This window comes from Schistocerca nitens, chromosome 3 (assembly GCF_023898315.1).
Source record: "Schistocerca nitens isolate TAMUIC-IGC-003100 chromosome 3, iqSchNite1.1, whole genome shotgun sequence".
Lineage (NCBI taxonomy): Eukaryota > Metazoa > Arthropoda > Insecta > Orthoptera > Acrididae > Schistocerca > Schistocerca nitens.
The window spans coordinates 918,578,245-918,601,258 of record NC_064616.1 but is presented as its reverse complement, the minus strand read 5'-3'; the positions used below and the strand labels follow the sequence as shown (position 1 = coordinate 918,601,258).

General features: G+C 38.3%; 1 protein-coding gene across 1 annotated transcript in view; it reads left to right on the top strand.

Moving 5' to 3' along the window:
• LOC126249484 (dynein axonemal heavy chain 7-like) overlaps positions 1 to 23,014 on the top strand; it is a 1,193,512-nt gene that overhangs the window by 995,828 nt on the left and 174,670 nt on the right. Inside the window, exon 46 of the mRNA XM_049951137.1 lies at positions 16,174 to 16,195. Coding sequence (XP_049807094.1) covers positions 16,174 to 16,195 — 22 coding nt within the window. The remainder of the gene's footprint in view (positions 1 to 16,173; positions 16,196 to 23,014) is intronic.

Here is a 23,014-nt window from a genome sequence, read left to right as displayed (position 1 = left end):
AATTCTGCTCTCAATTTTCTAAGCATTTCCAAGTGGTACAAATTAGAACTCTGGTATGTACCAGTTGGTGCATAAATTGTACCATCCTCTCCCTAAGCTTGAAGATGTATACTAGTCTAACTTTAAGCAAAACTTCCCTATTTTAGTTCTAATATCACTATTTTCACCGAGCGAGGTGGCGCAGTGGTTAGCACACTCGACTCGCATTCGGGAGGACGACGGTTCAATCCCGTCTCCGGCCATCCTGATTTAGGTTTTCCATGATTTCCCTAAATCGTTTCAGGCAAATGCCGGGATGGTTCCTTTGAAAGGGCACAGCTGATTTCCTTCCACATCCTTCCGTAACCCGAGCTTGCGCTCCGTCTCTAATGACCTCGTTGTCCACGGGATGTTAAACACTAATCACCACCACCACACTATTTTGAGGAATTACTAAATGACTTTTACACTCATTTTCTCCACACTTTCCATGAATCCACATTATGCATTTCCTGCAAGTGATCATTTTTTATATTCAAAATTCCTCACACAACTCACAATACCATTCCTATGTTTCTTGAATCGGTTTCTGTGGTGGTTTCCACACAGAGTCTGAAAAATATTTCCTTTTCACAGGTCAAGCTGTAGTTCTAGATTTATTCTCCTTTGCTTTGGTTAATCTTTTTTTTTGCATAGCCTACTCATCAACTCATAGGCTCTTTGGCTAGACCTTGAAGTTTTGCTTGGAACTTTCATCATTTCCTTCAGAGTCAGTAATCTTTCTTGAAAGGACACCTTTAGCCTGCCACTTTTTGCATGTCATGGCTTCTTCTACATTGAGATTATGGGGCAATCTGTTTAGTTATGCAAACATAGAAAGCAAAGTTTCTTACATCTAACATGCATAAACCAAACATCATATCTCTTCAAACGTTAGAATATCCTATTTCAAAACATTTTCAAATTTGTTAGAAAATACTGTTCCTGTAGCCAAAAGTTTTATCACTTTTATATTTATTTTCAGCCTGTTGACTTAGGCACATTTATCTGCATGCATTTTCATTTAATCAACAATCCCCAACTACGTATACCATTACAACTAAATGCTATGCATGTCCATTTAATACATAATTCCCAACTAATGTACTGTTACAGCTAAATGCTATACACCTGAGCTCTACTTTCCGTAACCCCTTTCTGTTGCCACACTGTCATACAAAATGGTTATTTAATGCATAACTTTTGAAAAAGAGAGCATCAGAAAAGTCACCACATCCTTTCTAAATATTATGTTGCAGCAATAATGCTAAACACATTTTTTAAAGCTCACTATATATGAACGTTTCTTAAATTATACTGATACTATATCAGAATCTTATATTAGTACATTATAGACAATACAGACATTTTTTGTTTGACAGCTTCCTTTAAAAGTAAGGTTATTTCATGTATATTCACCTACAAATTTTTTGTACATCAAAGCATACTATGTGTAGAGGAAACAAATGGTAATTCTGGTGAGCATAGGTAATTTTGGCATGCACGAGTTAATTCTGCCAAAGGGTATACTCTTTGCCAACTTAGATATCCTAGAAGAGAATAATATGGATAGGTCTGATGAAGAACTTTGCCACTAGCAGACCATCAGTGCATGCATCTGTATCAGACGAAAAAATGAAGCATTTGGAATGAAAAAATAGAGCAGTGGTAGAGGCTTTGTTACTAATATTTATGAATTTGCTGTATCCTGGGGGCCATTAGGAGTGGCATAAGTCATGCAATATAGAATAACAATAAAAATTAAAGCTGCAGCACACAGGAAACCATAAAGAGCTGCAAAACACCTGCAACCAATAACTAAGGAATTTATTGATCAGCAGTTAGATGATGGCAGTATTTAACATATTGATAGCCCATGCTTTGCACTGGTAATAACTGTCTCCACAGGTTTCACACTGACTACAGGTATCTGACTGCAAGAAATATAATCAGTGCATGTCCTTTCCCAAACATAGGGAGACTTTGGACAACATAGGTTTGTGTAAATACTTTTCTATGCTGGGTTTAAAATATGGCTGTCACTAATTGGAAGAAGACCAACACAGTACCATGTTTATGGCCCCATGTAGTCACTTACCAATATCATAAAAAGCTCTTTGGTCTCAAAAATTTGACAGATTTATCCCAATGACACAATTGTGTTTACCAACAACATGGAATAACATTTACAAGAATTAGAGGATGTGTTCAAGAGGCTATATACAGCATGTTTGACACTGAGTATGGATAAATGTCATGTTGTAGCCATGAAGGTGAATTACCTGAGTCACATAATTAGTCAAGAATGTGTGAAAATTGATCTGCACTTAATTTCTGCAGTACAGGGTTTCTTGCCACTAGAGACAACAAAACAGCTTCAAACATTCCTCTGTCTTTGTAATTATTACAGTAAATCCATAGAAGGTTTGTGAAAATTGCTGAGACATTAAACCATTTGCTAAAGAAAAGAGCAAAGATTCAGTTGTCTACTGACTGTCAAGCCAACAGCGTTGCCTCAGTGGTAAAACTGGTTCCCATCAGATCACTCTCACACCTGACTAACAGTTGGATGGGTGACCACCCACTCTGCAGAGTGCTGTTGGCAAGTGAGGTGCACTCAGCCCTTGTGAGGCCAATTGACGAGCTGCTTGATTGAGGATTAGTGCCTCCAGTCCCAAAAACTGACTACGACTAGGAGAGAGGTGTGCTGACAACACGCCGCACCATATCCGAATCCAATGATGCCTATTGGCAGAGGATGGCAGAGAGGTCAGTCAGTACCATTAGGCTTTCTGAGGCATGTTCAGACAGAGTTTAGTTTAGTACTGACTGTAAGACTGCATTTGATAAGTTAAAACAAGGATTAATATGGAGTACAGTATTGGATGGTAAAGAACACCCAGTGGTGTATGCATTAAGACAGTTAAATAAACCAGAATGAAATTACTGTATTGTGGAAGAGATGTTGGCTGTGATCTACAGTATTATATATGTTTGTTGTTATCTCTATGGAAGAAAATGTATGGTAGTTACAGGCCATGCCACAATGAAGTGGTTACTGCGATTAAAAGATCTGTCAAGTAGGTTGACACTTTTGTCTCTGAAATTAAGTTAATTTTAGTATGAGATAGTGCATGAACCAGGAAGAAAGCATTGCTAGATAGTGCATAAACCAGGAAGAAAGCATGGAAATGCCAGTAGCTTAAATAGAAAATTTGGAGTGTTACAAGCACAGGGTAGGAGCACAAATAAGTGGCAGAATGCACAGGGTGATGATGCTGACTATAAAGTATTTAGGACATTGCCACAGTTTGGAGTACACAAAGGCTTGCTATTCAGAGCAACAAATTGTAGACCATGACTGGTGATGTCTGCAGCTTTTAAAAGTGATGCACCAATGCAAGCACATTATCTTGTTCTGTCAGGTCATGAAGGTCAGAGAGCAACTGACTGACATGTGGCAAAGAAATTTTGATGGGCAACAAGGAAAGAAGTCATGGAACAATTTCTTAGAATGCTTAGTACTAGCCCTTTCCACCCTCAACTGAATGGAAAAACAGAATGTGTTCATTGTACAATGTCAAAAATTTTAATTATTGTGTAAATGTACATCATAATGATTGGGTCATCTATCTCCCATTTGTCGTGTCTGCATATGACTCTAAAATACACAGTAATGTAGGGTTATAACCCCACAAAGTAGTATACAGTACCTTTTGACTTAGTGAAACCTGAACTGGGAAAAATTGGAAACTCAGTTAGTAAATTTGCAAAGATGCTGCCTGATATTTGGCAGAAAGTGAAAAAAGCTAATATGAAAGTGCTCAAGTGAGAAGGACAGACAAAACAGCGTGTCAATAACTTAACTCAATATACAACTGGGTAATGGGTTTTATTGATGAACCCCTACACATCTAAGGGCAAGACAATGAAATTCCGGAACTCCTATCAAAAACCATATCAGGTCACAGAGATGACATCTCCCATCAACATTAAGTTGCAACTGCCAGTGACAGTCTCTATTTTATATGTAGGACATGTCAAGCTGTTTGAGGGAACCAGAGGTGCTTTACATTAGTACCAGTGTCATCACCAGTGCAGTATTTTAAGTTCAGGAAGAAAGGAAAGAGATTGAAAGTCAATGATATAGGAATACAAAACATGTCATATACATTTGGCCACAGCATGGAAAAACTGAATGACATGAGTTTGTTGAAAGTTTTGTTCATAATATGTGAAATAGTTTATTTTTTGTCACTGTTTGGGTATATTCAGGTTGTACTACATGTTTATTTTGTTGTTGTGGGCTGTTGTGTTGTGAAGACCTATTTTTTCTTTATTGATGGCATTTTAAGTGATAATGATAGGGCATAGGGTATTACCAAGATGGATGACTATAATAGTAACTGGAATGTGTACCCTTTTTTTGAAAGTGAGAGGGAAGTGAACACAGAACATTCCCCATGGTAGTGGGGAACTGGATGGGGAAATCAAAGAGGTTCTCCTATGGAACTGTAGGCACTGCAAAACAGAGAGGAGACTTGCTGAATAGGTGGCAAAGATTTGTGCACTTCAGGCTGAATTAGAGCACATGAAATTTTAAGTAGATAGATTGAACAAGGAGAAACATCATGGAAAGTGGGTAAAGATAACAATCAATTGGTAAAAGGGAAACAGCTCTTCAAATTCATCTACATTTGAGCCTATAGTGTTGTCAAATCTGAACTTGTTACCTGTAGTAGGAGGAAAAGTGCCTCATCCAGTGCAGCATCACAGTAGGATACAGCAGACTTTTAACAAAGAAACTCAGGGCATGTCAGTACAAGAAAAGAAAGTGAAGAAGAGAGTCTTGCTGCTAGGTAGTAGCCATGACAGGGTTGTAGGCCAGATGGTCCAGGACAAGTTAGGAATGCAGTACCTGGTCACAAGCATTGTGAAGCCAAGTGCCTACCAAGGTGACAGAGGACATAGGGGATTTGTCTAAAGATTTTCACAAAGAGGATCAGGTGATCACATTAGGTGAAGTAGGGAACTGTGTGGCTACGGACAAATATAACAGAATTAGGAGTGAACTGAATAAAACATGAGTAGCAACTGTACATACAGGTTTGTCCTGTGGAGGTCCTACAGCGCCATGCCCAACGCTGTGTTAATGCAGCTGTGAGCCATACGAACACTGAGCTGAGCAAGCTGATGCTAACTGAAATGAAACCTTTAATGAGTGTAGTGCCTGTTGCTACAATTGAGAGATGGATATATACTAGACATGGCCTACACCTGAACAGGAGAGAGAAATATAAGTTTTCTGAGCTTCTTGGAGGTGATATAAGGGAAGGAGGGGGCACCATCACACAAAGGAAGATCCCTGTAGTTACTTGTGGCAGAGAGATACCTTTTTTGATTATAATCACAATTCAGGCACCCTGTTTTGAAATAAGTCAAAAGAACAGAAGAGCCCCACAAAATTCTTAATAATGCACAAAAAAGTAACCACAGGCTTACAGAGGTTACATATGAAGCTTATTCATCCAGAACTAATATGGGAAAAGGAGGAGCTGTTAGACAAGTTCGAAAACACTGACACCAGTAGATTTCATAGTGATCAGCACATAGTAGTGTGTGCTTGTGAATTAATACTGAAAAACAGTTCTCTTTTAATTGTCACTCTATATAGATTCCCAGTGGGAAATTTTGAAATGCTTGTGAGGAATCTGGATTCCTTACTATGTTATGTGTCAGAAAGCAGCAATCAGTTAATAGTCTCTGGTGATTTAAGTGTAGATTTTCTTAAGGACTCTAATAGGAAATATCACCTGGAAACCTTATTTGGATCCTAAAATCTGAGCTCAGTAATAAACTTTCAAACACTTGTGGATAAATACAATAGGACCCTAATTGATAAAATTTGCTTTGGTCAATCTACAAGCAAAAAAATACCTGTTCACACACTAACAAATATCCTTTCTGATCATGACAGGCAGTTAGTAAGGATAAATGATGTAGTAACTAACAGTATGGATACTGCTTAGAGGAAATCAGTTATAATAATTAATGACTGCAGGACACATGTTTTAAGGATAGTTTACAAGTGATAATCTGAGATGAATTTAATAATGAATCAAATGCTGAAACAAAGCTTAATCTATTCCATGATAAATTCATATCATTAATTGAAAATTGCTTTCCACATTAGCTAGTCGGATGGGCTATTGAACAACCATGTAAAAATATTATCGATCACTAGAGGAATTAAAGTATCTTGTGAAAGGAAAAGGAAAGTGTATCTGTTGGCAAGAACGAACAGAGAGCCTGGAGTAGTTACACACTCCAAATACTACTCAAAATAGCTAATAAAGATTATTAAACAATTAAGAAACATCCGCAAGTCAGAAATAAGTAATTCCAACAAAAGACTTAGGCTGTATAGATTGTAGTGAATTGACAAAACATTCAGCGACAGAAGGGGATGACATCACTATTGAACTGAATAGAAGTGCGGTAATTGATGAGCCACAGGTTGCAAATACATTTAATAATCATTGCTTAAATATAGTAGAAAGTATAGGGACAAATAGTTCAAGGGAAAAAGCACAGCATTTTAATGAAAAATTAATTACCATAAAATTCAGTCATACGAATTTACCACCAACATATCCTTCTGAAATTATGAAAATGATGTATTCTTTAAAAAGTAAAAGCTCATCTGCTTTTGACAGTGTTTCAACAGAGTATTACAGATTTTTCCCATATAATAAGTCTGGTATTATCCAAAATATGTAATGAATCACTACCTCATGGCATTTTCCCAGAGAGACTGAAATATGCTGTTGTCAAACTTCTGTTTAAGAACGGTGACAGGAGAGATCATAATAATGACCAATCTGTTTCATTGATGACATAATTTTCCAAAATCTTTGAGAATGTGATGTATTCTTAAATATTATCTCACCTTAGCAATGGTAATAATATCCTTAACATCTACATCTACATCTCTACTCTGAAAAACCATGAGTTCCATGGAAGAGGTTACTTTCCATTTTACCAGTTATAAGGGTTTCTTCCCATTCCATTCACATACAGAGCACGGTAAAAATGATTGTTTGAATGCCTCTGTGCATTCTCTAATTAATATAATCTTGTCTTCATGAGCAATACATAGAGGTTATAGTACATTCTCAGAGTCATCATTTAAAGCTGGTTGTTGAAACTATGTAAAGAGACTTTCTCATGATAGTTTGCATCTATTTTCAAGAGTCTAACAGTTCAGTTTCTTCAGAATCTTTGTGAAATTCTCCCACAGGTCAAACAAACCTGTGACCATTCCTGTTGCACTTCTCTATATACTGTATGTTCAATATCCCCTGTTAGACCTATTTAGTATGGGTTCCACACACTTGAGCAATATTCTGGAATGGTACACATGGGTGAATTGTAAGCAATCTTCTTTGTATGCTGATTGCACTGCCCCAGTATTCTTCCAGAAAACTGATCTCCAACCCTGTTTTACCCACAACTAAGGCTATGTGATTATTCCATTTCATATCCCAATAAAGTGTTACACCCAGGTGCTAGATAGCGTTGAAAGATGCAATTGCCATCCTCGAATTCCTCTTCAACACTGGGAAGCAAGAAGGTGCTTTAAACATCAATGTAGTCCTGTACTGTGATAGTGCCATGCAAAACAACAAGGGGTGCAATTCCCCTCCATGAAAAACATGAGCACACTATAACACCACCCCCTCTGAAGTTTACTGTTGGCGCTACACATGCTGGCAGATGACGTTCACCGAGCATTCACCATACACACACCCTGTCACTGGATTGTCACATTGTGTACTGTGATTTGTCACTCCACACAACATTTTCCCACTGTTCAATCGTCCAATGTTTATGCTCTGACATCGTTTGGCATTTACCGGCATGAAGTATGGCTTATGAGCAGCCACTTGACCATGAAATCCAAGTTTTCTTACCTCCCACCTAACTGTCATAATACTTGCAGTGAATCCTGCTGCAGTTTGGAATTCCTGTGTGATGATCTGGATAGATGTCTGTCTTTAACACATTATGACTCTCTTCAACTGTTGGTGTTTTCTGTCAGGCAACAGACAAGATCAGCCTGTACACTTTTGTGCTGTACATGTCGCTTCACGTTTCCACTTTAATATCACATAGGAAACAACAGACCTAGGGAGTGTGGAAATCTCGTGTACAGACGTATGACACAAATGACACCCAATCACCTGACCACATTCAAAGTTTGTGAGTTCCACGGAGCCCCCATTCTTCTCCCTCACAATGTCTAATGACTACTGAAGTTGCTGATGTGGAGTACCTGGCAGTAGGTGGCAGCACAATGCACCTAATATGAAAAACATGTGTTTTTGGGGGTGTCCAGATATTTTTGATCACATAGTGTAGATGTGGTACTGAGTCAAAAGAACTTTGGAAATCAAGAAATACTGCATGTACCTGACTGCCTTGATCCAAAGGTTTTACTATATAACATGATTGATATTTCCGGAATCCATGCTGGTTGGCATTCCGTTCAAGGTACCTCACTATATTTGAGCTTCGAGAATGTTCTAAGATTCTACAACAAATTGATGTTAAGGATACTGGGCATTAGTTTTGCGAATCACTTTTACTACCCTTCTTGTGGACAAGTGTGACCTGTCCTTTCTTTCAACTACTGGGCATAGTTTTTTGAGTGAGGTGTCTATGATAGTAGATATAGTTAGAAAAGGAGCTAACTCAGCCACAAATACAGTATAGAATCTGATAAGAATTCCATTGGGCCCTAGAGCTTTGTTCACTTTTAATTATTTCAGCTGTTTCTCAACACCACAGACACTAACACTTATTTTACTCATCTTTTCAGTGTGACAAGGATGAAACTATTGTCCTTGGTTTTTTGTTGTAAAGGAACATTTGAAAATAGAGTTAAGCATTTAAACTTAGCTACCCTCAATTTCAATTCCTGTCTCATTTACCAAGGACTGGACACTAACTTTGGTGCTAATAACAGCACATACAACCAGAATTTCTTTGGATAGTGTGAAAGATCATTTGATAATATTCTGCTGCAATGGCCATTGAAGGCTCTCTTGAGAGCCAAATTAATTTCATTTAGCATATCTCTAACTATAGTCCTATGCTTTCTTTTAAACATATTGTGCAGTAGTCTCTGTTCCTTTAGAAGTTTCCTACTGTATACCATGGAGTGTCCCTTCTATCATGAACTGGTATACAGGGTACACATTTGTCTAGTGCATGGTCAACTATTCCTCTAAACTTTAGCCGTATTTCCTCTACTGCTCCTCCCCTGAGTTGAAAATTTTAAGTTCCTCATTGAGATATGACATTACTGACTTTTTACCTACTTTACTGAATATATGTATTTTTCTGCTTGTTTTACTTGTCCTTTGTACTTTGGTAATCATTGTTGCCACAACCGTGTCATGGTCACTGATACCAGTTTCATTATGGACATCCTCAAAGAGGTCAGGTCTGTTTGTTGCCTTTAGATCCAATATATGTCCAACATGAGTGGGGTTCTGAAATATCTGTTCTAGGTAGTTTTCACAGAAGGCATTTAGTAATGTTTCATAGCATGACTTTACATGACCACTACTAACAAACTGTAATTTTCCCATTTGAGTGTAGGATGATTAATGTCTCCACCAATTTTTATAGTATTATTGAGGAACTTATGTACAAGCAATCTGACATTTTCTCTAAAGTTTTCAGTTACGTTAGAAGATAAGTCAGTTGGGCAACAGAATTATCCAGTTATCATTTTACACCCATCTCTGATACTGAGTCTTGAGCAAACACTCTCACATACAGCTTCAATTTTTAACTCAGTGGATCCGCATTTCTTGGATACTGCAACAAATACACTACCTCCATTTCCCTTTAGCCTATCCTGTCAATATACAATTAAATTTCCCCCAAAAATCTCACTGCTGTGAACTTCAGGTTTCAGTCACCTTTCCGTAAGTAGTATTATGTGAGCTTCACTGCTTTTCTGGAGTACTTCAAACTATGACACTTTTTTGCAAATTGTTTGGCATTTAACCACTAGGATTTTAATACTCTCGCCTGTGGGAGGCATTTCTATTGATCTTACACTGAAACTTATGGGTTCTAATTGTTCTGTTTCCTACAGCTGTCATCATCTGAATTGGATGCACCCCTTTGTGAACTCCACACACAATCATCTACTTGAGTAGCAGCTTCTGATGTGTAGTGCACACCTGACCCATTTAGAGGGACCCTACAGTTTTCAGTTCTATGACATGAGTCCAGGATATCACAGCATAGCTTGTCACACAACCTTCAAAGTCTCTGGTACAGTCCTTCTCTTGCTGGCAATTACGTAAGGGGTACCATCATTCACTGTACATTTGAACTGCCAATGATTAATAAATTGTGTTGCCTCCTCTTGACACCATAAAAAACAGGTTTCCACAGAACGGGTAAAGTGAGTCCCTCTGACTCAGTTTCATTTTCAGTGAAAGATAGCACCTCATACTTGTTGGTTAGGGGATCAGTCTAACACCCTGAGTCCTCCATGATTCCCGACTAACCTGGACAGGCACCTAGATCTTCCACTGAGATGCCACTTGCAGGCGGTGGATGAGTAATAGCAGATCCTGTACTTTCCACAGATGAGACAGGATCTACAGGAGAGAATATTATTTGAGGTACATTTAGTGCCTCAGCCTGTGATTGAGAACAGTATTCACATTGAGGCTGCATTTTAGTTGGTTTAAACTAATCCTGCTGATTGTCCTTTAAGTTCTGAGCTAAAAAATTACTAATTCCCTATAAGAAGTGAAACAAATACACAAAACAAGATTTCAATTAGGGCAACAGCATATCACAGTTTGGATTTCAGAAGAATTTCTCTATCAAGAATCCCATTTACATATGCATTCACCAAATTTTGCAAGCAGTAAATAATAAAGTAGCACTAGTTGCTTTTTCTGTGACCTATCTAAGGCATTTGACTGTGTGAGTCACAGTATTTTCCTAGAGAAATTTAAATTTTATGGGATTGATGGTATAGCCAATCAATGGATGGATTCATATCTAACCAAAAGAATGCAGAAAATTGTGCTTAGTAATTCAACTAATACTGTTGGACTTGTTATCCCGACTGGGGAGAAACCTCTTATGGGGTTCCCCAAGGTACAATTTTAGGTCCACTATCGTTTCTCATCTCTGTAAATGATTTTGCATATAATATACAATAAACAGAATTAGTTCTTTTTGCAGGCAACACTAGTATTGTAATCAGTCCAAGTATACACACAGGAACAGGAGATATGGCAAACTATGTTCTTTGAAGTATCACTGACTGAGTTTCTGTGAATGGTCTTACTCTCAGTTTTAAAAGGTCACAACATGTTCTGTCTACACATGTAGAAGCATTACACCAATGATAAGTGTAACACTTGGTGAGGAAATAATAAACAGGGTGGAAATTTCAAAAAATTTAGGTGTCTATATTGATAGGAATTTAAACTGGAAATAGCACATTTTGGAACTCCTACAATTATTTAGATCAGCCAATTTACACTTAGAAGCATTACAAATCTTGGGGAGAGACAAATCAGCTTACTGACTTATCTTGCCTTTTTTCATTCAGTAATGTCCTTAGGAATAATGTTGTGGTGTAACTCATCTCTAAGAAAGAAAGTCTTCATAGCTCAAAAACATGCTGCAAGAGTAATATGTGGTGCTCGACCATATTCATCTTGTAGGCATCTGTTTAAGAAGTTGGGCATTCTGACTATCATTTCACAGTATTTTTATTCCCTCATGAAGTTCATTGCAAATAATCAATTTCAGTTCAATGATGTACATAATTACAATACCAGAAGGAAAATTGACATTCATTACTACACATTAAAGTTGTCTTTATCACACAAAGAAGTCCACACTGCTGTAACTCAAATTTTTGATCTCTTATCTGGGAATATAAAATGTCTTAAGTCAACAATGTAAAATTTGAAAAATGCCAAGAAAGTTCATCCTTGACAACTCCTATTCCACAGAAGAATTTCTGTTATTGTAATGTGTAAAAGGTGGTGGGTATGACCTACTAATTTACATATGTATGTTAAAAGAATTTATAAATGTTGAGCATTTAGCCATATTTACAATTAATTTGTGATGGGAATGTAAAATCACTTATTGCACACCATTACAATTTATCATGCAAAAGATCTATGCAACATGAAATTAACTAACTAACTTAGTGTTTATGTTAATTTGTACTGTTTGTAACCAGCAGTGCATTTTGTTGTAGGCAATAAGTATGATTCATTGTGTTTAAATACATGATAGTATGGGAATGGGAATTCACAGATATCAAGTTTCGTGGTCGATACGAACTATCGACACAACAATAGTATTAGCAGAATAGCAACAGGGCTGCCAAAGAGAGAGTCCTACAGTCTGCCCAGCTAGAATGGTTCAGACTAGTACATACTCAAGTAGAGTACAACTGTTTCAGGTTAAGACAGAAGCATCAGAATGTCATGAGAAGTGCTGCACCATACACTTACTTTCAAAAAAGTAGGCATGCAGGGGTTTACTCAGTATTCTCTCCAGAAGTGGTGACTGTTATGAACAAGGGAAACCAAGAGGGATGACATGGATGTAGTTACAAGAAAGCAGGATGCTAATCAGTGTTACAACCTGTGGCATAGTGAGTATGATATTCTGCCTCCCAGCTACTGTCACTGGGATGACTGTCATAATTCTGATGCAACATATGTTCAATTGGCCAGTAAAGTCACAAGATGTGTGGTCAGCCCAGAACCTAATCTTCATAAATCAGACTGAAAACCAGACCTCCTACACTGCATACACAAATTCATACCATGACAAAAGGAATGAGTCATGTGGAGCACATGTTTCAACACATACAATGTTATCTCAAGGAGCAATGCCAGGCTGTACTGATCACAAGTGTCAAAGCTCCCAGTGCTGTGCTGGTTCTATTCACCACTTTGTGGTCAGTATCTATCAAAAGGAGAAACCTGTACCTGCTTCTGAACCACCTGTGCACCAAATAACAGTAGACTGATTTATTAATAGAAGTAAGAATATTTAAGAAAGAATAAGAGTATTTAATTACCTGTTAGACATGCAAGAGTACATTAGATTTTGAATTCTAGAATGGTTGTGAGTAGTATGTGAAAGTGGTTGTATTAGTTTATAAATATTAATGTGCATGGAATGTGACCTTTTAAGAATGTGAGTTCCTCATATGAGTTTGAAAAATAAGCTTGGAGAATTAAGAACATGACTGAGGAACTATGTTGTTTGAACTAGACAGATTGAGTCCAGAATCAGAAAAATTGTATAAATTGTATTCTGTACATGTCCATCAAGACTATTTCAGAGGCAGCTTAGAGAAATCTGTGGCAGATTTGTTAAAGGCTGGGGGAATGTTGCACAGCAGACTACTATATTTGGTACAGTCAGAAATTTTTAAAGATCTTCACTGACAGCGCCATAGATAGAACAGAATGTGTTGGTAACCAGGCAAAATTCAGCAAAAAGGAACTGCTGATGGTGCATCAACAAAGACACAAGCTGTTGCAACTCCTTGAATGAGGTAAGCACTCAAGCAAGCAACATAGCTGAATGGCACTGTGGCTAAGGAAGTAAATTCTCATAGTGGTGATTACATGAAATGTCACAGGCAAGCTTATGTCGGATGCAAGAATAACTATCCAAAATACTGACATGACGGAAAGAGCATTTTAAACGTGAGCTATGAAATCCTGAAGCAACTAAGGTAGCTGACCCCATTGGAAACATGTTACATTCCCCCACACAACTCCACATGTGAATAGATAACAAACAATAACACCTTTGAAGGTGGTGACACCCCAACATAAAACACAATATTTACAGATTCTCCCCCAAAGTCTTTCTAGCAAGGAAATCACACTGTGCAGCAAGTACAAACTGTCCTCCCTACCTTTTCCATAAGTTACCATAATTAACATTACTACCCCTAAATAATCTTAGACCACAACTTATACTAAACTAAATTTCATCGTACTCCATATCCTTCTTTCTTATGTATGAGATCTCAACCCATATGGTATCACACATGTAGCTTGCACAAGATCCTTTTGATTCTCATTATCCCTACCTTTCCTTGCTCCTTTTTTAGTAGTCAGTGTTGACGCATGTGGCAATGAATCTAGAGTGCCTTCAAAAGGTCATAGGCATCCAACATGAACCATAGTCATTTGAGTTGGCAATTGTAGCTTGGTATCTGCTGGTGGCACCATCTTGTTCACCTGGTATGCTCCTTGGCACAGTGTAATAAACTTCTTGGCATTCCCCTTTGGGATATATGGATCTGACAGCAACACACACTACCCTACTCTATATTCTCTGCATGTTTTCCTACTTTTTCTAGATGTTCCATTTATTTAGTGTTTGCCCTCTGTACATCTTCCCTTACTTCCCTTAATATCTTTGTGAAATTCTGAATTTGCTCTCTGTTCCTCCCTGTCCTTGATTTGGATGTACAGCATGGCAAAGCATCTTTCTCCCATACATTACCTCATATGGGAAAAACCCAGTGCAGGTGTGCCCTTTTGGGTTATATATTGCAATGACAAATGGTAAGTAAACATCATAATCATTGTGATGGCTGTAGAAGTAGTAACTCGACAATCTACCAATAGTAAGTCGTACATGCTCACATCTACCATTAGCTTGTGGGTGCAATGGGCTAGTCCTTAGTTTCTGTCCCTGTAATAACTGACATAACTGCTTTGTTGAATCCAACATGAAGTTAGTAGACCATTGCCGATGATTATTTTACCACAGGCTGTGATACTGTAGTGACTTGCTGATTTGGAATGGCAATCATTACTACAAAGACATGGCTGTAAGTTCAGTAACTGCATGACAGTAAACTTGAAGAGGTTGAAAAAATTAGCCAACCAGTTGCAAATAAAGGTTTATTGGAACCCTTGACCTAGATTTTAACAATTTTAAAATTGTCTTCTTCAGAAGGAGTAACAGATCCTAAACATTACATTAGTGGTTACAAAAATATTTTAAACAAAACATAAAATTATAAGATAAGTGTATGCTTTTGCTACAGCACATGCTGGTAAGGTACAATGAATGAAGCCAAATAGCTCTTTTCATATGAGACATCCATCTTAAGAACACAAATTAACACAAGCCACAACTTAAGACTCCAGCAACATAGTATTTCAGGTGTGAAGATTAGATGCTAATTATAGCGATCCATTAACATAAGGCTCTTGTCAATTTAAAAATTGTCTTGCATACAATAAAACACAAGTATGTCATCTGGATCAGAAGGGTATGCATATGACATATAGTTAAAGTCAACTCCCTGAAAGTACAGGCTCTAGCATTAAGGAAAGCTACCTGCAGAGGGTGCTATATGTGTGCACACAAAAAATTTCACCTAGACTGCATTGAGTATATTATTTAAATGAAAATATTAATTAATATTAATATATTTACATTATTTAAGTCATTAATAGTCATAAATTTTATTAGAAAACATGCTACAGCACTCTAGCATTGTTTTGTGGTAGCAATGCCTCCTTGATGTGTGCTCACAGCAGCGGGCGTGGTGCTGCTAATGAAATGGGCAGCCAGCGGCCTTCTGAAGACCATGCTACAACACTGACATGCGTTGTCTGTGGCAGCACATGTATCATCTTAGCCTGACTCTGGACTCAGTGATTGGCATGCCAGTTGACACAGGAACCTATCATGTTTCTTGTAGGAGAAGCCAACCCCCAGATGTGACAGAGTGTCAGTTTGCCTGCAAAAGTGCAGGAAACAGTCCATGGCAGAAGGCTGACTTGGTTGCAGTGACCCCTGAGGTGGCCCACCAGGTGGAAGGTGCCAAGTTCATGGCAGTGGACTTAGAATCACCAGTAGGCTCATAGGTGGTGGGGTCTCATGGTGGCTGCTTGCAGAAATATGCCACCCCATCACCAAATGCCCTCCTCTCTTTGTAGATGGTGCCACCAGACTGTGATTGCTATGGCTAAAAATCATTGATAGTTCCACAGGTTTGGTGGCAACTTGTTCTGCTGAGGCACTGCTTCTAATCACATAAAGCAAAACAAGGCAGCGGCAGAAGGTTTATCAAATGACCTATCTTTGCCACTGTTGCCCTGCCTTTCTGCTCTGTCTCTGGCATTGTGGCTACTGGCCACTGCCCTCCACTGTGGAAACAGCTTGATGGTATTGCTGCATCTGATATTCTGGTATTTTGGTCAGCCCTATGCTCACTGGCTTCCATGGCCCTTTCTGCAACAGCCATGGTACTACTACTATCTTATGCCACAGCACTGAAAAATAGTGACCCCAATCACTATTCAAATGAGTACTTTTCCTCTATATTCTTCTAAATCCTTCCATCATCTGTGGGAGTGGTGTCTTCCCAGGTGGCACTGTACCTGCAGACCATAAAAATAATTCTTCTCCAATACTTTTTATCCACAACATTTACAACATAAGTACATTATCAGAAGCTTTGTGTGCATCCTTTGCAGACAACAAAATTACCATCTTTAGCTACACTATGCATGACTCAAAAATCATTGGCACAAGTATTAGGGTGTACATGCCCAGCCAGTGTCACACCTTGCCCAGATTCTAAGGCCTGCACACAACACCCATTGTCTCCCATTGGGGTAGATACTACAGAACCTAAATCAGTATTGTCAATCTTGCTATTCATGCTCATTTACTTTAATACAGCACACTTTCACTTTGTATGGCACTAAAATGGATTCAGACTGTGAATTTCCACAAGATATTGGAGCCAATAAACCCACATTACTTCCCTTAACTTCCACACTGTTACTACTTTCTGCATTACTTAAGTCCATTGCATTAACTTCCCTCCCCTGACTTTTTACTTCCACACAAGTACTACTCTTATTTAATCTCTCAAGCCTCCTCATATTCCTAACATTTCTTCCTTGTGTCTAATCCAACACATGTCCCATATTTTCTGGCTCATCTCCACATAAGGGTGGGCAGATACACTGGGCACTGGCCTCTTCCCTTCCATAGCCTTCATATTCTTAAATATGACTGCATTATTTGCTCTCATCTGAGCTAACTCAACTGCCAAAGCACACAATGCTCCCTGAAGTATAGCTCCCTGTGTTTTCAACCCTCACATGGTTGCCCTTCTATCAGTTCCACAGAAAAAAGACAACAAGAAAACAAAATAGAATGAATAAAAGGAACTAAAATGTAATACCAACATAACACTTGTTGCTATTATTTAACTTCATTGCCCAGATGGCTGTTCATGATTCAGACACTTAGAAACAATGAGCCATACTCCTTCCTCACAACAAAATACACTGACTGTTCCAAACAGAGCAGACTAATATAGATTTTTAACACTCCTCAGAGCACCACCTGTGTTTAGTTTCCCCATACCGCACATAAAAATATGATTAAGACTCTGGTAGAAGACCAACACACTTGCCTTAATGCTTGCAATGAAATAAAAAAATATCAAAAAAAGCTGCATTCATCCTACTGTATTTTGACAATGCAAGCTGGGGCTGGAGATAGGGTCCTAGATACAGCTGTAGACATCGGCAACCACACCTGTTATTAAATGTCATGGTCAGGGTTACCTGAGTGCTACAGTGAGTGGTGTTGCTAGCTGTGATAAGTCAGGATATGGAACGAGTACTCATTGAATAATTGCTTTATTTGATACCAAGTACAGCAGCAAAGACAGTGCTAAAGCAGCAGCTAATGCTTGCCATTACACAGGGCAGCACTGGACAGCTGAAGCACACCAGTGTCTACAGCAGCCCATCATATGAACAGCATGTGACATGTTATCTAATGCGATGGTGGTGGCAGCCAGGAGAATGCTGTAGTCAGTATGGTAGCAGAGGTGGTAACATAAACAGGAAAGCCAGTCACAGCAGTTGGCCTGTTTACATTGCTTGGCTTGAAATACATCAGGGATGGTGGAGTCAAACTGTGGCTCCTAGTGTGGATGACAGTTGTCGCAATTATGGCATGTGCCTGCACAGGGCTGTGAAAAGTGATAATGTGTTCCCCCTCAGGCAGTGACGGCTGGGCAGCTGCATTTCCCAGGCTCAAACCCCAGTCCACCAGGAAGGTGACCAGCAGCAGATGACAGTCACTCAGTTGGTGAACCACCAGTAGAAAGACACAAGCCAGCAGCATCCAGACTTAGCACTAATCAGCAGCTAGTGTAGAAAGAGTCTGGCAGAGTATGCTTGTTGACTCATTTCGAATCAACCATTGTGGATCTGTCCTCATGCCTAGTAGCTTCTGATGACTGCATAGTCTCTATCTGAATTACATAATATTTATGCAAGCCAGGTCAGCTAGTATTTCTAAAGCAGCAGTGCTCCTAGCCTCTACATCATAATGAGCTAGGCATTCTTGGTGTAGTTGTTGAGCGATCATGATGTCATTTGCCCCAGCTTTCCCATCATATCAGTGCCTCCAGAAGTCCTGATGGTGCTGTAATGTGTAGTAAATTCTACTTGCAGGGGCCCTGGGTTGTGTCTTCTGCAGTGTCAGATTGCTGAATGTATGTTCTTGCATCAGGCCACATAGTTGCTGAGGTGTCTTGCAGTATCCTCTTTATGACATCATTCTGCTGATTCAATCACAAGACCCATGTGCTTTTTCACACAGAACTAGGTCCACCATTCCTCTCCTCTTTGAGAGGTCTGGTCTACAGGATAGTCATCTGTTTACATATCTGAAAAAATTCTTAACAACACGTTTCATGGTTACGCATATATGTACAGTGTACTCTGATTCCTCTTATTCTAGTCCAGTATGAACTACAATGTTCATTGGCTGTTTATTAACTTAATTACTATATCCTAATATTAAACAACTGCTGCAACTGATGCACTGGGAGTTCAAGTGGTCAGGTGGTTTCCCACCTATAGTAAATACAGATTACACAACGTAAAGGCAGAACCACAATACTAGAGACTGATACGCTTATTGTCATGACTTTACTACATCACTCCACACTGAATTTCTATATGTGTTCCAGCATATGCTCCACCATAGCACATCCGTTTTTGCTTACTGAATGCATGCTTCTGCATCAGGCCACCTACAGGTGTCGTGTGATATCCTCCTTAGGATGCCATTTTGCTGACTCAGTAACAAGAGCCATTCGCTTTGCCAGGTCGAACTGTGGTGCATAAATAAGCAGGGCCTCTTAGGATATTCCTCAATTGGATCATCTCAACCATTACCATGTGGCAAAACATCTGACCAACAATGTGAGATTGCAAGCTTTCTTGACAAATTTTGATGATAAAATCTTCTTGGGTTGACAGCCAAGTCTATGCGTCATTCTCTGGCAAAGTTTCAGCAAGTTTCTTACTTTCCAAATCTCATCCACATCTTTATACATGCTGGACTATGGGCTGCTCTGCATCATTGGGCCAGTTGGGACAATTATGCACGAGTGCACGTCACCACGCACTGCCTCACCGATTCTGATGCTTTGCCTGAAGATGGCAAGTAAGAAATGTGCTGAAACATTGCCAGAGAATGACGCATTGACCTGGCTGTCAACCCAAGTTGTCTGACCGACAAGTTACACAGCCTGATAGGCCCCACAAAGTTATACATTAAAAATTCCATTCAGTTAATAGCCAAACATCATGTGGACTGTGACCACTATTAGTTCTCAAGGTGCACATATGCTAGCTTGGCAGGCATGGATGCAGTTGCAGAAAATAATATTGCTACTGAGATAATTAAATACTCCAATGGCAGTAACAGTGAGGATAGCTACAGCTCATCAATAGTCTGACTGCCAAGAATTCCAGTCCAGTAGGTCATGCGTGTTCACTAGCAGCAGCTCCACAAGACCTGAGTTCAATAGTATAAAAAAAGTGGCCAAAAGGGAATGGTCTAGCAGCACTGTCATCTTGTTCCAGGAAAATGTTGCCCCTGAGTACAAGCTGCTGATTTACTGTTTTCTACCATTCATCTGTGACAATAGCACAGGCAATAACCTTCCACACTATACCCCTCCACAGGCATCTTGGCACCAAACTGTCCAATGACATATGAGGATGTGATGTCTGTTGTCACCCAACAATATATATATATATATATATATATATATATATATATATATATATATATATATATATATATATATACAAAGATGATGTGACTTACCAAATGCAAGTGCTGGCAGGTCGACAGACACACAAACAAACACAAACATACACACAAAATTCAAGCTTTCGCAACAAACTGTTGCCTCATCAGGAAAGAGGGAAGGAGAGGGAAAGATGAAAGGATGTGGGTTTTAAGGGAGAGGGTAAGGAGTCATTCCAGTCCCGGGAGCGGAAAGACTTACCTTAGGGGGAAAAAAGGTCGGGTATACACTCGCACACACACACATATCCATCCACACATATACAGACACAAGCAGACATATTTAAATATGTCTGCTTGTGTCTGTATATGTCTGCTTGTGTCTGTATATGTGTGGATGGATATGTGTGTGTGTGCGAGTGTATACCCGTCCTTTTTTCCCCCTAAGGTAAGTCTTTCCGCTCCCGGGACTGGAATGACTCCTTACCCTCTCCCTTAAAACCCACATCCTTTCATCTTTCCCTCTCCTTCCCTCTTTCCTGATGAGGCAACAGTTTGTTGCGAAAGCTTGAATTTTGTGTGTATGTTTGTGTTTGTTTGTGTGTCTGTCGACCTGCCAGCACTTTCATTTGGTAAGTCACATCATCTTTGTTTTTAGATATATTTTTCCTACGTGGAATGTTTCCCTCTATTATATATATATATATATATATATATATATATATATATATATATATATATATATATATATAAGTTATTTTAGTGATTCATAATGAAGCAGTCAAACACCCAAAAAGATTTAATTCAAATTTACCATGATCTAAAAAGGCTACATACGTACATGATATATTATTTTCTTTATTGTAAAATAAATGTTATTTTTATCTGTAATAACAAAACCATCATAAACTGTGATATAAATACATGGTGATTTTTTCCACTGTGTAGAAACTCTAGCCACTGATCGATGAGAGAATACAGAACAAAAAAGGTCTAATGAGCTGGTGTCAGAAATGCATGGTTTCCATGCTAGAGACCATTTATTCGAACAAACATTGTTACAGAGACTGCAGTCAAATACACACTGTACCATGCAGCCACAGTTACAGTATGTGTTGAAAATCGTTTCAATGTGCCTCAATGCATGTGTGTACATGCCATAGCATGTTCTGCCTCATATATTCACATCTGCCTGGCTGCATCCCAACAGTGGCTTGGTAACTGTGTTTTTCCATCTTGTATCATACATAAGCTAATCATTTGATTAGAGTGCAGGAGACAGGTCAAATATGGTTGATACAATTTCACTGATATAAAACTATGCTTAATAAGATGATTTAAACATTAATGTAGCTTTTTGTGAAAAGATACCTTTGCATATTTACATAATAGGACAATTGATAAACTAAATCCTGCTCAAATATTCAGTTCATCATTCATGAATTCTTCAGCTGAGTAGTAGCATTGCTGAAGTAGAGTATCATGCATCAGAATGTTCTTGGCTTTTAGTTTGTTGTAAATTTTCATTCCCTTATACTGGGGTGTTTGTGCATACAATGTTAAACAATGAGCAGGCTGCATAAAATTTTCTTTATTTCTTGTGTTATAAGTGTGATCAAAGCAATTCTCCTTGCATAATTCTAAATTGTTACAAAAAAAATTTTAATATAAATTTAAATAGGGAGGACACTGTTAATAATTTCAGATTTTTAAGTTGTGGGTGACATGATTTTATAGGATGTACAGCACACATGTTTCTAGCAATTCTTTTCCATAATTTCATTAGTCACATTAAGCTGCTCAAATTTCCCCAAAAAGCGATACCATATCTTATAACTGAATGGAAGTAGACATGGTATGCAATTTCCCTTGTGTCCATGTCAGTGACATTAGCTAATATTTGCACTGCAAATGCCAAGCTACATAAATTTTTAATACATATTCAACACGTTTATTCCAATTTAAATTTAGATTTTGATTTTTGTGATTTATTTTAATTTTTGTGATTTATTTTAATTTCATGGGATGTTGACTGTTTTGTTCTGAACTGGATCACATGGATTTTTGGGATGTTTAGGGTTAATCCAGTGAGATGAAACCAAGTTTCTAAATGATATATTGTGTTGATGATGCTGATAGGAATAGCTTGTGGTTCCTGTTCTTCTGTTAATACAGTCGTGTCATCTGCAAATAAGACCAATGGGGCATTAATGTAAAACAGAAACGAAAAGGGCCTTGGGTAGAACCTTGAGGGACACATTGTATTACTGTCTTCCATTTGTAAAAGCAATTTGCTGTATTTTTAGAGACAACCACACTTTATTTTATGTTGCTCAGGTATGAAGTAAGCCAATGTAAAGCACTAACTCTAATTCCATACTTGACAAGTTCGTTGATAAGAAGGGCATGATTTACTGAGTCAAAAGCTTTTGTGAGATCACAAAAGATCCCTGTGACTTTATTCGTATTGTCTAATGATGTGTTAATCTTATTAACAAACTCATTTATTGCATCTGTAGTGCTTTTTCCACATTGGGAGCCAAATTGAGTTTTCAAATTAATCTGATATTTTTCAATAAAATTTTGAATCTGGATGGAAGCAGTTTTTTTGAATACTTTTGACAGGACTGGGAGAAGAGATATGGGATAATAATTTCCCATATCCTGTCTTGACCCTTTGTTGAACAGAGGTCTTACTTCTGTGTACTTTAGCACCTCTGGGAAACATCAGTGGTGGAAAGACTCGTTTATTATTGAAGATAATGAGTGTCCTATCATTTTACATACAAATTTGAGAACTTTTGGG